This window comes from Poecilia formosa, unplaced genomic scaffold, assembly GCF_000485575.1.
Source record: "Poecilia formosa unplaced genomic scaffold, Poecilia_formosa-5.1.2 Scaffold440, whole genome shotgun sequence".
Taxonomy (NCBI): domain Eukaryota; kingdom Metazoa; phylum Chordata; class Actinopteri; order Cyprinodontiformes; family Poeciliidae; genus Poecilia; species Poecilia formosa.
This window is the reverse complement of record NW_006800379.1, coordinates 63,341-81,069: the sequence shown is the minus strand read 5'-3', so window position 1 is coordinate 81,069 and position 17,729 is coordinate 63,341. Positions and strand designations below refer to the sequence as shown.

General features: G+C 39.2%; 1 protein-coding gene across 3 annotated transcripts in view; it reads left to right on the top strand.

Annotated features, from left to right (window-relative positions):
- The window catches only part of mgll (monoglyceride lipase), a 38,499-nt gene that overhangs the window by 7,022 nt on the left and 13,748 nt on the right, over positions 1-17,729 (top strand). For all 3 annotated transcript variants that reach the window (XM_007577404.2, XM_007577403.2, XM_007577402.2), the window contains 2 exons: positions 6,686-6,792; positions 10,903-11,039. In XM_007577404.2, the coding sequence (XP_007577466.1) occupies positions 6,686-6,792; positions 10,903-11,039 (244 nt within the window). The remainder of the gene's footprint in view (positions 1-6,685; positions 6,793-10,902; positions 11,040-17,729) is intronic.

Here is a 17,729-nt window from a genome sequence, read left to right as displayed (position 1 = left end):
GCCATTTTAGAACCAGAACTGTCTGTATTCTGGGGAAAAATGAATATATAACAACTACCTTTCTGGTAGCTTATTATTTTACAGGGAAATAATTATGAAGGATGAACTAAATATTAATGGACATTTTTGTTGTTTATATTTACTACCCTGTTTTATTAAAAGCCATCTGGGGAAAAAAATTCTTTAGAAATTACCATGTCACATGTTTACCATATTACCATGTCACATATTACCAGTACAACAGTACTTGTTTTACTTCCTCAAACAGCAACAACTGAAGTGTTTGGGACAAAATATCAACTCAGCATCCAAGGTTATCCTCCGGACATTACTATCTATTTCTACCGAAATTTGCTAAGTAGTAAAAGATGTTACTTTATTTTCACACGAGGTGAGCATAACAAAAAAAATCAGGTCAAAGGCTTCTGAATGGTCCTATTTTAACAAGAAACAGGTGAAAGGTATCAAGACAGACATAGGGACGTCTGTAATCATTTACAGGGTCCTAGCAGATGTTTGACTTGGGTTAACCGTCAACAAACATGAACACACTGACAGATTTGGAGCTGTATCTGAAACCTGCACCTGTATTTTAACAACTCTTTTTGTTTAGAGCGGACAGCTACAGCCCCTCACCGTGAAACGTCAGATGGGGTCAGGGTTTTCTTTTCTGTTTGCATTTTAGCAATGTCAGGCGGTTTAAACTCTCCTCCTGTGCCTGTGGACAATACTTTCATTACAATGGCTCTCTTTGTTTTAACACTTTATGGCAGATCTGTAACGAATGAGGGAAAATCTATAACATTGACTTCAGGTGGCAGCTCACTTTAAATATCAGGAACTGATGTAAGTTTTTAGGTAGCGTCTTTTAATTTGGCTGACGTATGAGTAATCCAGTTATAAATCATACCAGAGGTCTTTGAGGATGTTCAATAATGCTATATTTGTCCTGAGATACTGTAGGGTCTTTGGGAATGTTTAGTTCACAAACCTCACATTCATGAAGTGCAGTGTGGCATTTGTCCTGGCAGTGGATCAGAAAACCATACTTTTCCCTTGCCAAGTTGCTAAGGAGTTCATGGAGGGCAGTTTGTGGAGGTTTCAGTGGTAGCATAGGGTTCAGGGGATGCTTCTACGGGATTTAATAATTTCTATAAATTGTGTTTTTGAGCATCTATCTTACTTCACGAAATCAGGTCATTTAAAGGATTATTTTGTCACCTTTGTAAATTAATGGCATAAGCCATTTTTTTGCCCAAAAAAAAAAGAGCTATTATTTTAGGAAGGTGACCAAGTGGGAAGAATTAAATGTGGCAATAGAATTTTTCTATGTAGTTTTAATTGCCATCGTTATATATGTAATGTGCAAATTTGTTGTTCTTGAGCTTTTCATTTTAAGATCAGCTCTTTGCACAATTAGGTTCCATTTGATTTATGACTTTTTGATAAATTGTTTCTAAAAAAAAGGAAGAAACTCCCTGTGCAAAGTAAGATTTTAAAGTATCACCATTGATTTAAGCTTTCCTACTGTCACAGCTTGTCTGCCTCAGTCTCTCTCCATCATGCAGCAATTTCCTGTTTCTTGTCTTTTTGTTCCGTCTCTGCTCAGCACACTTTGACACAAACATAATAACTTCCTCGTTTCCAGCATCCTTTTCCGTACTGGTCTGTCACATTAACTTTCTACTTGTCAAACTCTGCCTCGTTTTGCAGCTGTCACGCAGTTCTTATCTGTCACATCCATTTTATTTTTTGCTCCAAGTGCATCAACTCTTCCTGCCACCTGGGAGTTCAGCCTGAATGTGTTTTAAATGGTTCTGAGTTGTATTGAATTAAGGACACTTGAGTTGCAGTTGAGTCTTTGTGAGTCTTTTTGCACTGTACTTCAGGATACTGGGAAAAGGATTAATAGTGGAAATATATTCAAATTTACTTGTAATAAGAGTAAAATAAAATGGACAGACGGAAACTCTTTCTAGTGTTTCATTACCTTCAAAAAAATATCAAAACATCTTGAAGTCCACTTCTTCTTTACCTTCTGTTTTGTTATTGGCTTTTTTATTCCTACACTTAGCAAACAATCCAGATACAATTTTATATTAGGGGTTTATGTAAATAAATAAGCACTTACAGTAGGATTGGACAAAACAGTGGATTTCCAGTATTCAGTCCCCTGCTAGGGACTAAACTATAGCTTAAATCTGCATAAACTTGTCACTCCATCTGAAAGAACTTATAACACTATTATAATAATTCAAACAACAAATGGACACAGTGGAAACCATCTTTGCATGACTGGAGAGTTAAATAGCTGCAGATTTTCTGATCGTCGCTTTACAGCCAATCAGGGCCAAGAAAAATCGATGGTCCTCCTGGATTGGCTGCTTTGCAAGCCCCAGCCAATAGTGTGTCAACTAGCATTGCACCTCGGCACTTCAGTTTCCTGAGTTGCATTTTCTGTTTAATTTTTTAGACTTGCTTCATGAAAAAAGAATCAGAAAACAGGCAGATTTTCCACAGTCGATTTTGCGTTCCATAGAAACGTCTGCGAATAGGCAACTTAAATTCTGCTTTAAGAATTTATTACCTTCTGTTTACATTTAGCCAGGAAGTTTGAGGGAGTAATTTTCTTTTAGCCATTTCCTGGGCTTACAGAAGTGAACATACATGTGCTTTAGCTGAATGGTCTGTTTTCTGATCTTACCCATTTTGGAGGGTCGCATCAAGTCATAATTAAATCCCTGAAAAATAGAAAGCCATAGATCACTATCTCTAAATTCACACTCATGAATATTAAAAATTATAATAATTAAATGTTCTTAATGAAGATCAGTCATTTTAAGCATGTTAAATCTTGTTACTAGCAGCAATGTGAAAACATGACAGCAGAAAAGTAGTACAGACTGGTGTTTGAAAATCTGGTAAGTTCCTGTTCCAAGTAATGTTCACCAGTGAAGGTGGAGAATTTGAGGACCATTGAGAGCTTTATAAAGCTTATAACCTCGCTGCACCCTGCAGGCTATACATAAGGTGGATTAGGCCGGTGGCTTTGTTTAGACCCTGTGGCTGTTTGGACTAGCCCCGTGTTAAAGCAGTGGGAGCCACAACCTGTCTCTCACTCTCTGGGTGGTTTAATGGGACTTGTTCTAAGCCACAGCGGAAGCCGTGTGAGAGAGAAGTAGATCTCCAGTTCCCATGATAGCAGAGGCAATGAAAAGCGAGAATCCCTTGAAAGAAGGAGGAAAATCTGAAAGTTTTCCAGCTTTACGTAATCAGGACAAATTAATTATGGAGGTGATGATGCAAACCTTGGGCAAACATGGTGCACTTTAGATGAAGCGTAGAGCTCATTTGAATTGATGATAACGTCATTGTGCTGTCAAGAAGTGTTTTCACCAGATTTCTTCCGTTTCATGTTTTTGTCACATGCTCCTTTTCTAGTTCATCAAACAGATTTTAATATCAGACAAAAACAACTTGAGTAAAAGTCCAACCTGATAAAAAAACTGTTTCCAACTGGTGATTTCATTTGCAACTGGAAAAAGCAATGTGAAAATGTAACTGTCCCTAAATCCATCAACTGCAAACTAGTCTGTTTAATCATTGGACGAATGATTAAACATTAGTGTACTTTTATCACAAACAAACTTGCAACTCTACCTTGGATGCTATTTAGTCCTGTCTTATTCTTACCGTTGACTCAAACACACTGACCTTAGCTGAGACTATTACCTGCTGGACTGTAGATGTATGTTTAGCTTATTCTGCGACCTCCTGGGTGCGTCGTGGATGAGCTCTTGCAGTAATATTGGTAGGTCAACAATTCCTAGGAAGGTCCACTACTGATCCATCTCATGTTTCCGACTGCTGTTTAAATGAATTTCGTACTGTCAGAAAATCACTTTATCTTTTAGACGAATAATACAAAAACGTAGTATCCAATTCAAATAATAATGCAAAACAAATGGTTGAAAAGTGCCTGAAAAAAGTGAGGTGGCTTGTGTGGCTGAGCCATCATCCTGAGTATATCACGTCACCTAGCTGTCTGCAGTTTGTTACCGAACAAAACCAGTATGCGACTATTCAGAGCGTTTAAACTGAAAACACGATTTATTTCATTGTTTTCATATGTTTTGTTACAGGACAGAATAAAAATGTGAGCTCATCCATAGCATCAAAAACCCTTTTGGTGAAATTATGGATGGAGAAAATCTTGAAAAGAAATTACAAATGGAGTCTGCAGCATGCTGCTCACTACAGTTGCCTTGACAGCAAAGCCAAATTATCCCCGCTAATATACCGCAGCTCCTCTGGTTGTGTGTTGCAGAACATTATGGTCGCACAAAGACACTGATTCACACTCAAGTTCACTCGTTACAAGTGCAGAGGAAGTCTTAGCCCCAAGCAATGGATGCCTAAAAAAAAAGGAGAGGAAGAGCTGTGAGTGACACCGAACCCCTGATGAGCAGTCACCACTGTTCCACTCCTCCTCACCACCCCGTCCGTAACACTTTCGCTCATTTTCCTCCTGCCTCGTTTCACTTTGTCCCCTCCTTCCTCTGTCGCTGAATGCATTTGGGTTAATTGTCTGCTGCTGATTAGTGAAGCTGTTGCAGGCTTCTCAGCACCACTGATGCTTCTGAGAGAAGGAACGCTCAGCTTCCCCTGCTTAGTATGCAGTGATAGAAGACGCAAAACATTTGATAAAATCAAGTGTCGCCCTAACAAACCCCATTCTATGAATAAAAATCCAGCATATTCCCCATTTGCAGGGCGGTGTTTCAAAACCCCTGAATTTACTGCCATGCTATCTGTTATGCGTTCACATGAGACAGGTTAAAAACTGTAGTTTAGGAGAAAAATACCTTTAGAAAGCCTCGATAACCATTCTTAAAACAAAAATGTTTTAGTCTTTTAAAAACAGTTCTTCAGGTATGATGCAAACTGAGAACTTTTTCTAAATTGAATGTGGTGTTGAAGATGAAGAGATGACTGCAGGAGGAATGTGAGCTAACGTCACTGATAACATATCATGCCTGTCAGTCTGCAGCCAATCAGAACAGGTTGTCTTTCTACAGATATGTACAAAAGAGTTCATCTCCTTGGATGTCTTACCTTTCTTATTGATTTTGCAAAAATAATCTTCATTTAAAAATATGGCATTTTTATGAAAAAGTCCTTTAATGTTTAAGTGACAACGGGGTTCTACAAACTAATGACACTTAAATAAAAATACGTAGAGTAAAATAGGTGGTTGCATCATTATTCACCACCTTTAAAGTGACTGGCCTAATGAAACATATGTCCAGTTAATTGGTGCTAGCAGTCTCACAGTGAGTGAAATGGACATCAGCTGAGTGCTGTGACTGTGTCTCAGGTGATTGAAATATAAAGAAACCCGTCTCACTGGTTAATCGGGATTCCTGGATACCTTTGCAGCATAAAGACAAAATAACACTTGAAGTAAATTAGAGAAAAAGTTATTGAAAAGTATCTGTCAGGGAATGGATAGAAAAAACATTCCTTCATGAAAAAATGGAAGGAATATGCCACATATGTAAATCTGCCTGCATCAGGCAGATGAAATCGAGAAACTCTACAGACAACTATTGTTGTCCAGGTTCTTCACCATTCAAAGCTTTATGGGAAAGTGGCAATGAGAAAATCACTGCTGAAGACAACTCAGATTGAGGATGAAACTAGAGATGGGAGACTCTATGGTCAAGTGGAAGAAAGTTAATTGGTCTGATGAGATCACAATGAAAAAGTCAAAGCATTTAGCCATAGCTGCACAGAAATGGTTTGAATTCAATGGGGTAGATGTTCTGGAGTGGCACAGTTAAAGTCCAGACCTAAGTCTTATAGAAAACTTGTAATTAATTGGGTTAGTATTTGTGTAATTCCGTATTTTATGTACATGTTCTTTTTTCACAAGAAAAAAAAATTGGCTGCTCTTTGTAAAATTAAGACAGACTGTGTTATTTCAGTACTTTGTGTTGTCTATTGACTCATAATCCAGTAAATCTTGCTGATGAAATGCGATCAGTATAAAGGGAGTATGAATACTTTTGTACTGCACTTTACAGTGTGGTTAACGTCACTGCAAACAAAAACAGTCTTTTTAAACTGCTTCACTAAACAGGGCATTGCTGAAATCTGCATTTTTAGCTTGTGTTCTCGTGTTTCGGTCTTGAAAGAGCTGCAAGAATATACAGTTTCTGCTCTCTCTAAATTCATGCGCTATGCCATGTTTTGGTGGCATCTCATATGTGTGTTTTGAGTCAGGCAGGCAGGGGTGTGTAGAGGCAGGCAGACTGACAGATGGATGATGGCTGTTATCTCTGAACACACAGTCTGCTTCGTTCTCAGCTTGTCTTTTTCTGCTGTTGCTCATGATTTTCTTCCATCATCCTGCAAGTCCGTTTTGGTCCTCCGCGGCTCATCCGCCGCTCATCCACGGCGCCTGTCAGGGGGAGATTCTGAGGTTATTTCCAGTCGTAAACTGTTGCATTGTAGAGCCTGATTATCAGTAAATCGAGGAAGGATGCCACTCCCATGCAGAATATAAACTTCAGTTTATCCCCGCACGCAAGAAATAGGAAGGGGGCAAAAGAAGTCACACGCAGATCCGTTCTAGAAAAAATTAAATAAAAAAATCAACATTTTCCCTCTCATCTCCTCTCAGGGCTCTGGTGTTTATTGCTCATGGAGCTGGAGAACACAGTGGGCCATATGAAGAAATTGCACAGAGACTGAAAGAACGGTCCCTGCTGGTGTTTGCTCATGACCACGGTGAGTGACAAACGCACATCACAGGACTGTAAGCCCATGCATACATTTACACCCACGCTCACTGTGTCCCTCATGTTTATCAGTAGTCGCATACAGCTCTGGCTGACACAGATTATTCGTGTTGGAGCCAACTAATCCTGTTTGAGAAAATGATTTTGCTCTGCAGCTTTCAGTGGAAGTTGTTTTTCTTCCTGAAACATGTTGCTCCACACAAGTTTTCAAAACACTCTCCAGCCCTACCAGTCAGAGCACGAAGAACTGGTTCACCACAAGACACAGACCTGTTATTCTCTGGACCTTCGGTTAATCCAGTGTTTCTCAATACCGCTCTTCAAGGAACCACTGCCCTGCATGTTTTAAGTGTTTCCCTTCTGCCACATACTTGAATGACTTGCTGTGGCATGAAGAGGAGGTCATGCAATAATTTGAGTCAGGTGTTTTGGAACAGAGACACATCTAAAATATGCAGGGTCAGCAGTCCCTGAAGACAGGAATTGAGAAAGGCTGGGTTAATCCTTTGTTTTCTTAAAACGGCGCTTTACATCGAGGGTTGGATATACATTCATTCACCAGGCACTTTATCAGGCACACTTTGCTGTCAGAGGGTGGGGCCTCTCTGAAATGTTGTAATTTTTTGGTCACAGATTCCTCTTGAAGGCTGAAAGATTATTCAGAAATTGTGGTCCAGCATGACAACATCACACAGTTACATCAGAATAGTCATCTGAACATCTAGAATGCAAATCCACCACATCTGTGGTCATAAAGGGATGGACATGACCAACAGGAGTTTTCAGATAGTGTGCTAAAACCCTACACCATCCCCCACCTGCATTAATAACTGGTAACAAGGCAGGATGGATTCATGCCTTCACGTTGTTTACACTAATTTCTCACCCTGCCATCTGAATGTTGCAGCTGAAATAGAAATTCATTGGACAAGGCGAAATTTTGCCCATCTGTTGTCTTCCAATTTTGGTGAGCCTGTATGAATTGTAACTATAGTTACACGTTTTAGCTGACAAGAGTGGCACCCTGTGTGGTCTTCTGCTGCTGTAGCCCATCTGCCTCAAGGTTTGACATCCTGCGTTTTTAGTGATTTGAGTTACTGTTTAGTTGGTTTCTGTCATCCATTCTCCTGCGCAGATCTGCTACTCATTGGATATTTTCTCCTTTTTGGATCGTTTGTAAATCCAAGAGATGATGGATTGTAAGATTCCCAGTAAATCAACAGCTTCTGAAATACCCAGACCTGCCCAGTGTTGACAGCCATGCCACATTCACAGTCCAGTTTCTGATCCATTCTCATGCTTGGTTTGAACTTTATGAGGTCACCTTCATCACATCTCAATGCCTAAGTGGATTACGTTGCTGCCGTGTGATTGGCTGATTCACTATTTTAGTTAACAAACACCTGAGCGGGTTCACCTAATGAAGTGGCCTGTGAGTGAATGTTGAACATTTCACACAGTCTGTTAGTGACCAATCTCACATCCGCTGAAAGCTTTGACGAAAAGCACAACTATGGCAACTTCTCAGGTTATTTAAAGCCACAGTTACCACATTGTGGCCATGAGTCTTTTGTTCAAACAACTTGCAGTTCCCATCTTTGGGTGGGGAGATGGGGATAAAAGCATGCATCTCTACTGTTTTATTGTTAGCTTCAATAAATAAAATTGTTTATTTTATTTTTTTTCTAGTTGGAGCAGAACAGTCTTCAAGTGGTTTAAATGTGAATGTTGTTAGATGTTTTATTTATGGGAGCGACAGGGAAGGCAGAAATCATAATGCTCAGTCACATACTTCACCTGAGCCAAATTAGTTTTTACATAAAAACACTTTCAAAATCTCTGACATATTATAAATTGGATGTGGAACTAGTGAAAATGTCATATCTGGACTGGGTTCATTACAACTAATCTGACAGTACAGGCGTAGCCAAAGGTCAGTATTAACGTCTCTCTAAGATGTTCTCAAAATATTGAGTACAAAAAGTATTTCTTTGAAACAGTGTTTTCATTGTATGGATATGGATGAAGTGTTATCTCTCTTTAGATGTCAGGAGGTCAAACAGTTTTCAGGAGGGGAGCAACATCCCCTCCTGTAAGAAGGACTGGAAGTAATCATTGTAACTCCTTGCACACCAACATCTGTCCACCAGCTTGCATTCAGTATCCATAGTAACCAGCTGTTCTGCTGGATGCTAGGTCCCAACGGTGCCCTGCACCAGTGCTGTGGGTTATAACTCAGATCGTCCCAACAGCTACAGGTTATGCAGCTTTTCTGTTCTGCAATTTGTATTAGGTTTTTATGTATTACGTTAAAACTGTTCTTCTGAACAAAAACACTGCTTTCAAAATCAGGAGGAAATTAAATTCAATTAAATCTCTGTTGTGCAATGTCAGTAAAGTGCATCATTTGCACGTTAAATATTAACACATGGCTTCCTTACGGTACTCTCTTAAAGTAAAAAAGGCAGAGAAAGAGGTGCTTAAGTAATGAAACACTGGCAAACACGATAAAAGAAGGTGAATTACTCTGGACATATATGCACAGTGACACTTTTTGAAGTATGACATTGTTAAATGAAAAATACTGAACTGGAGCGAGCCCCTGTAGACTTTGCTTCATCTGCAAACACAGATGCACAGGAACACACATCGCCTTAGGGAGTTCCCAACTGAGTTCATCAATTGAGTTCGTTTCTTTTCCACGCTCTCTCATGGGTATTTCTGTCTATATAAAGAACTGTTAGGTCTTTTTCATTCACAGCCTGCAGAGATTAATTGTTTCTCCTGTCTTATAAATTTTCCATCTGTTAGCAGTCAACATTGTTTCAGCATCATCTTGCTTAGATTTAGACACAGATAAGGATTTTAATGCCAATTTCCGGTCTCTGACTTTTGTAGATGTTTGATCTGATGATTTTTCTTTAAGACCTATATATGCAGCAGACATAACAGCATTCAATTTTTTTTCCAGCCTTGATATTAGGAACACAAGCCAAGTTACATGGTGTGTGTGACAGAACCTTCTCCAGAAAAAAGGATTTGCTGTTTTTTTCATTTCACAGACAAAATAAACTCTTTAGGCTCTTTTTTGACAGTATTATGGGCAGCACTGCAACATAAGACTGCATGTGTTTTCCTAAAATATATAGATCTTTATTTAGGGTCTAAGATTTCCAAAAGGCAGCTAATGTTTTTAAATCCAAAATCCTCCAGGAAAACCCAAAGGGGCAAAAAACATATTTTGCTGCACTCAGCTCTTTTTTTTAAACTGGTGAAGTCCTATTGCAGCCTTAATGAACCTCAGACAACATGTCATAGAAAATGCAGTTTCCCTTTAAACCTTCCTACATCTCTGGTGCTCCTCCAAGTTTAAATTAAACATCTCCTTGTTTCTGAAAATAGCTTACATTGAGTTTTCTTCCCCCACTAAGCTGAAAAAGTTTATTTCATCATTACGCAGTCGAACTTAGTAGCAATGTGTGTTCAAAAGATTTGTTTTCGTTTTTTAAGTTACCGATCTGATGGTCAGCTGAAAATTGTCAGATTGCAGTCACCAGTTGATTTCTCTTTGCATCTTTCCACACAAATCATCTCACTGTACTCTGCTAACAAAATGTAAATTTAAGTTAATGTTTCTCTTTATGCCTGGTTTGATTTCTTCATTTCTTTTTTGTTCACCCACTTTGCATCCCTTTCTCATCCGATTCTCCTCCAGGGCAGTTTCCTATTTCAATCAGACTTTATTCTCTTTCCCAGCTCGTTTTGCCTTATTTGGCTATTTAGCCTGTCCCATCTCTTCTAATGACCTCATCATCTTAGCCACAATTTCCCTCATTCTCATCAGTTTGGCTTCCCCTCGATGTTTTTTCATTCATTCTTTATGTCCTTTTAACAATCCACCATTTCAGTCCTTTGTTGTCTAAAACAAAGCAGAAGGATTACACTGGAACAGAGAGAGAGAGTTCCTAAAAAGCCAATTAAACTCTTAGAGCAAAGCTATTTGTTAAATATCCACCAAAGCCTTGATGTTTTTGCATAAAAGGTCTTTAAATAAAAGGTCCATGCATATTGACTAATCTGTCACTGTCTCGTCTTGCAGTTGGCCATGGTCAGAGTGAAGGAGAGAGGATGAACATCAGGGACTTTCAGATTTACATCAGGGATTCCCTGCAGCACATTGACCTCATGAAGTCCCACCGCCCGAATCTTCCTGTCTTTATTGTGGGCCACTCCATGGTAGGACGCTTCCCAACACCCGTTTCAGTTCTTTCAGTGATTTCCCGTTGATTGCGGATGCTACTTCTATGTTTGCTTTTTGAATTATTAGTTTCTCTTTTCGGGTCTTTTTGAATGTTTTAGATTTGAAAACCATCTGGTGTGGCGTGAACTGAATAGTTTCTTGGAGATTAAAGTAAGATCTTTATAATTTAGTCTTGCTGTGAAGCCAAAGCACGTGCCGTTATAATTCTCTGAAATCGAAGATATGGTTTAACCGTAAACAGAGCTGAGCTAGTTTCATATACGTTCCAACATCCTGCCAGAACCACAAAACCAACAAAGAAGAACATGCCTGTGCTAATTCTTTCCTCACTTTAAGCTCCCGTTTTATTTGTTTTTGGCTGGATTGGAGCGCCACGTGTCTGATTGATGTGTGAAGGGCAGATGCCAACAGCTCAGGGAAGGTTTATTAGCTTTATCTTTTTTTGCACTTTACTTTTCACACAGTGACACATATTCCACACAGCTGCAGCTGCTTCAGAGTAACAAAAAACCCCCTACAAACCAAATGTCAGCGTGGTTTTGCTCGTGGACAGAGAAGATAAACTGTTCTCAAATCCAGTACAGTGTCATTTTACCGACCCTCCCGATGCCTGTTGTAGTTCACCATTACCTACAGTTACCTATTAGTATCGTCTGTGTTGAGTTAGAAATGGTTTATTGTTGTTACTGGAGTTACTTTCTGCTCAAGACTCTTCAATGTAGCACTAAATGGCAGCAGAGCAATAACTCCATCAAACTGTCACTCCATTAATTTGCATTGGAGCATAGATAGCTTTTAAAATAATTTTATTGTCTTTGTTAGCATCAGTTTCTCTCCCAGGCCTGTCTTCCAATCTTACTGTTCTTGCATACGAGCATGAAACTGCTTTTAAAGCCTGATTTTTGATGAATAATTATGTCCCAAAACAATCCAATACCAAGTTTAGATTTAGAAGTAATGTCAGAAAGTACGATCATTTGTTACACTGTATATATGTACATAAAAATAAACTGTTTTTTATGTGTTAGTATGATCTCTTTCTGCAACACTAAAATTCTACAAATACAGTAAAATAAACTTATGACAAAAGCTGTTCATCTGGTCCAGATAGAGCTGGTGATGCCAGAGTCTGTGCCTTCTGCAATGGAAAAAGAAGTCACTTGTTCCCAGTCGCAAAAACAACAAGACTGGGAATATTAGAGCTCGGTGAGCAATCCTGAGTTCAGAATCCACTGTGGTTATCCCTATGTAGACGGCTGTGAACAGTTCTGGTATAATCTATAAACAAAATCCAATTTTTTGGAGCGTTAGCTAATCGTTAGCCTAACCTTAAGCTAACAGTAGCTCAAGCTTGAAAACGAGTCAAAATGTTTTCAGCTGATCACTTTTTTTTACTGTAAGGGTCGTAAGTTTAATTGTGTAAGGAATATAAATGGGTATAAATTTCAGAACAGAGTTAAAAGATTTTAGTGGAGTTTTGTGACTGATGAAACAGGGCAATTAAATAAATCTGTGATAGAAAAAGTCTGAAGGGCAGCTTCTGAATTATTTTCAAGTGATTGGTTCAGAGCGTTTCACAGAGCCGCACCAAAACAGCACAGCCTCTCATTGTTGTGCTCCGTGACCCACTAACTCTGAGCACAAACAAACAGAACAAAAACATTAGAGATGAGTTACATAATGGATGTTTACTGTCGGTGTTAGTGGGCTGAGTCAAGCTGGATCTCATTGAACTCATCTCTGTTGGATTAACAAGCTACTCACAGTCTGTACTTGTGCTTTATGAGTGTTTGACATAGTGTCATGCCTTTATATAATTTTTTATAGGGTTAGGGGATTGATAGGGTAATAAAGTACAAAGGCTCGCACAAGTCAGAAACGCGACAGCTCATGACCGCATAAATCAGAGCGCAAAAAGAAGAACCGCTAATTCACTCAATAACTGTCCTCCTTCAGTAAGGAGCTTTGCCTTAGTTGTACATCAGCATTTATAAGTCAAACTCAACGCGAAGAAAGATTTTATTGTAGATTTAATGAGCTTTACAGAGAAATTAGAACCAAGTTGTTTGAAGAATTAAACATAAGATTACATTTTAAAGAAAAGGTTATCCGCTTTCAGGAACAAACTGAAAAAAAGTATTTAGGACTTTGAGAGCTTAACTTCAAGACTGGCTTGGTTATTTGCATCAGCGCTTTTGTTTTTCTTGACCTTTTTCATAGTTTCTAAGGGTATCTGAAAGGAGATCTCTGTCTTAATGAATCTTGTAACATCCCTTTTCTAGATTTCTGTTTGGAAGCTCAATTATTATGAATTAAATAGCAGTCAAAGAGGTATCATAACAAACAATCCCTATTTGAAGCATTTTTATTGCAAACAAAGTTGCCCAGATAATCAGGTCTCTTGGGTATAAGTTTGTTCAATATTGTGTCTCAAAACAATTGACTGTTGCAGATAAATTCTGCATTGGCCCTTGTATAATTTTAACCCATAAAGATACATTTTAAGAAAATCTGAGAACCATGGTTGTTCACGGGATAAACAAAGCAAACTCTTCCCTCCAGGGCATGGGTCAGTCTCTGCCTCGAACTGGGGAGAGGAGATAAGTTCAGGTATCTTGTCGTCTTGTTGATGAGTGATGGTACGATACAGAGACAGATATGCTAAATAGTGAATCCTTTATGGCGTTCTTATTTTGGTCTGTCATGACGTAGAACGATCTGAGTCATAAAGCAACGGTCTTGATTTACCGGTTGATCTACTTACCATGCTGCACCCAAGATCTTGAGATATGGATCATGACTAAAAGAATAAGATCCTGGATAGAAGAGGCTGAAAGGAGCTCTTCTGTAAGGTTTCTGGATCTGTTTTGACATTTGATCAGATGGAAAATCGGATCGATTGCCGATGTGTCCTTGGGCAAAACACTTCACCCATCTTGCCTGCTAGTGGGGATCAGAGGGCCCGGTGGCGCTGCTGCATTGCAGCCTTGCTTCTGTCAGACTGCCCCAGGGCAGCTGTGGCTACTGTCCAGTAGCTTGCCACCATCAGCATGTGTGTGAGTGTGTGCATAAAGTGCTTTGGGCTCCTCTGGACTTGATAAGGGGCTAAAACCAGAAAGCCAACACCAGGGATGGATGAACGGACTGGTTCTATGTACGTAACGCTGCACTGCCTTCAAGTCTGACTGAAACTGCAGAACATTTTTAATAAATGTGATTTTTTTTTTCCTGCTACTTATAATTACTGCGTTTGAAAATCAAATTGTCCTTCACTTAGGCCTCTTCTTCTATCTCCTTGTAAATGAATACTTGTTTATTGCAGTAAGTTGAGCTTCGGAAGCTTTTAGTATCACTTGATTAATGTGAATTGGTTTGGCTTACATAGCTCATTGTTTAAAGGAGCATCTAGGGAAGCTTTTTCTTTTGTACTATAAAGCCTGGGCTGTAAATGTATACTCTTGCTGTGTGGTCACGGACAAAGGCAGTAGAGTGTCTAAAAATCAGAACTAAGTTTAGGACCGTATCCTCCAATGGTTATTGTTTATCTTTACATTTCTTCTTCTCTGATGTGTTTGCTCATTGTCTTGCTTTTTCATCTGATGGTTTGGGGATTTTTTTGTAGTTCTATGCAGATATTCGCCACATCAGTCTGTACTGTTAATCCACCAACTTGTATCCATCAGTTTCTTCTTTTATTATTCCTCACCCTCCTATCACCTCGCTATGTTTTCATTCCAGTCCTTCTTTATGTTTTCCTTAAAAGCAACAAAATCCCAGACTGGGTGCTACGGAAACCAAGCCCATGCTCAGTGTTGTGTCGGCTTGTTTTCACAGGCCTCACTCTCCGGCTTCCCAGTGTTGTAGCGATGCATCCTGTTTCCATTAGCCTGTTCCTTTGCTCCTCTGTGTGTACACGAATCTGTTTTAAAAAGGCCTTGAATGACGTAAAAACTACAAGACAATGAGCCATCTGTAGACTCCTGTATGTGTGCTGCTGACATTGTGATGGAGATTGCAGGATCCAGAACCAACAACTGCAGAAGCACTTTCCCTTTTTGTTCAGATTGAGCAAAAACGCAATAAGGGATTCCATTAGGATTGTTTTTTTGTTTTTTTTGAGATTTGGTCCTGGACAAAAGTAATTGATGGGGTGTGAATCCAGACAGGTTTCTCACTCCTTTATATTTACTCAGTTCAGCTGCATGGGTAGAAATATGTGGTCCTTTACTGGACCTTTACTTTAGAGTTTTACTTTGTAGCTTAGTTTAGAACCATAAATTTCTAGTCTGTTATGTGATCAATCTCTGGAGAGCTCTAGATTTCAGATATATATCCTAAGCCTCAGCTTCAGCACTGTGAACTCTCTGCATGTCCCCCATTTGAGCTGGCACTAAGGAATTTCAGCTGTTTTGTATGAGCTCATAGGATCGCTCCAGCATGTTTCTACTGCCCAAGCTTCTTCTTCTCCCTCCAGCTAAAGTTTTTTTTTTTGTTTTTTTTCCCCCTCTCCAGTCAAATTTCTGACAATTGCCCCAAATGTCTAACTTTCCAGGCGCCAACTATTTATGTAATGGCTTATCACTGTTTAGTGTCTATTTGTTCATCTTTTTCCTCTGTATGTATCTCACATTCAGCGTCTTGCCAACGTGGTTACTGGGATTGTTATTACGGCTTATTTTTTATTACTATTATACATAAAAAAAAATCTACTATTTAAAGGGGAAAAACTACAATAGAAAATTAGGTAAGAGTGGCAAAGAAGACTCCTCTTTTTACAACAGGCTTTCCTGGCATCCCGGGTATCAGCATATTATTTTTCTTTATTGTCTTGTACATTTCCTCTCTTGCTTGTTCTTACATGATGTCCTGATGTGTTTCTCAGCATTTTATTTTCTGTTTCCTCAACTTAAAAAACATGTGTCCTTTTGGTGGCATATGCATTTCTCTTATTGTAATGTCATAATTGTAGCATTTTTAATACTTTTTCATTTTTGCATCCATCCCTCTTCTAACCCTGCTCAACCTTGAAGTCTTGAACTGTGTCCAGCAGTCATTGGGCATGATGCTGGACCGGTCAGCAGTCATGCGGAAACAACCCACTCGTTTTAGCACTGCACAGAAAGACCTCAGGCCAAGATTATAACCTATGAACCCATTGGTGCAAGGCAACACTAGAGAAAATAATTTTTGAAAATGTTCTCCTGTTTCTGATATCTAAGCTTAACCTTGCACATTTTTAGTTAAAACTTTTCTCCAGTTTCGTAGGTTTTTGCCTTTTTTACTAAAGGTTTAATGAACCTGTGCAGGCCACCTTCTGTCTGTTTCCAATAGTTATTAAACTTTTAAAAATGATAATAGGAGTACATTTCTAAATGTAGCTTGTTCAGCTATTAGCAATTTACTTGCTCTATTTAGAGCAGTGGTTCTTAACCTTTTTTAAGGTACCGAACCCACCAGTTTCATATGCGCATTCACTGAACCCTTCTGTAGTGATAAATAAAATATGATTCCCCCTCCCCGCCCCCAAATTCAAGACATAGGGGTGACCCAGCTAGAGTCTAGTTGGGTCACCGCAAGATCATTAATTCTTCTTAAAAGGTAGAGTCTCTGAGAACAGTTCTTCAAAATATAGTCAGTGTTTTCAGCAAAGTTGAGCTGTCTGTCCAGGAACGACCCAAGGTATTTAAAATTTGCCACAGTTTCAACAGGTTGGTCATTGAGAGAAACTGGAACCACTTTAAGGTCTTGTTTAGATCATTTAATTAGCTCTACATTCTTAAGAGAATGAAAAATTAATAAATAATAATGACTTTGCGGTATTCTGATTTAGTAATGTAATTATATTAGTTGTGTTACACCCCCACGCCACTAGAGGCAGTACCAACCCCGAAAATATGCGACTAAGGAGCAGATTTAGAAGTACACCGAAAGCTACAGAATTTGGTAAAAACTGTGAGTTTTGCTGAATTAAATAAAGACACAAGTTCAAATCCATGCTGAGTGTGGAGCTCCTTCAATCACTGCTCCTCCGCAGCTCTGATTGGCTAAGCAATGTAACGTGATCCTCTACAGCAAGTGATGGCAAAGCGTGGCGCGTCATCACGACTTTACACAGTGCGTCTTTACCTCCACGGCAGAGGCTCCGCCGAACCCCTGAGACCGACTCATCGAACACCTGGGGTTCGACTGAACCGAGGTTAAGAACCACTGGTTTAGAGTAATCAAGCTGTGAAATACGCAGACTGTATGTATTTTTGCTCATCAGGCAGTTTTTGTACAGGTTAAGTCAGAGTGTCAGTGGGACATTACCAGCATCCACTGCCCAAAGTGTTAGAGGAGGAGCGTGGTAGGTGAGCAGTAGGCAGTGTTTGAAAAAGCTTTACTGTCTCAGTCCTTTATTTATGCATGTACCAAACCTCTATGGAAAATACAACTTTTTCTTCTTTAAAAATCCTAGAAGAATCACATATGTTGGGTGTTAAATAAAACCGAACACATTTTCACCCTGAGGTAGAGGGATAATTCAGTCACTGTGTAAATGTTTTTTTTTTGTTTGTTTTGTTTTGTTTATTTATTTTCACACATGGAAGTTTTACTGTTGATATGAGGAGGGTTTCAGGAAGACATAACAGGAAACCAAACATGGAAGAAACAGGCTTCTGGTT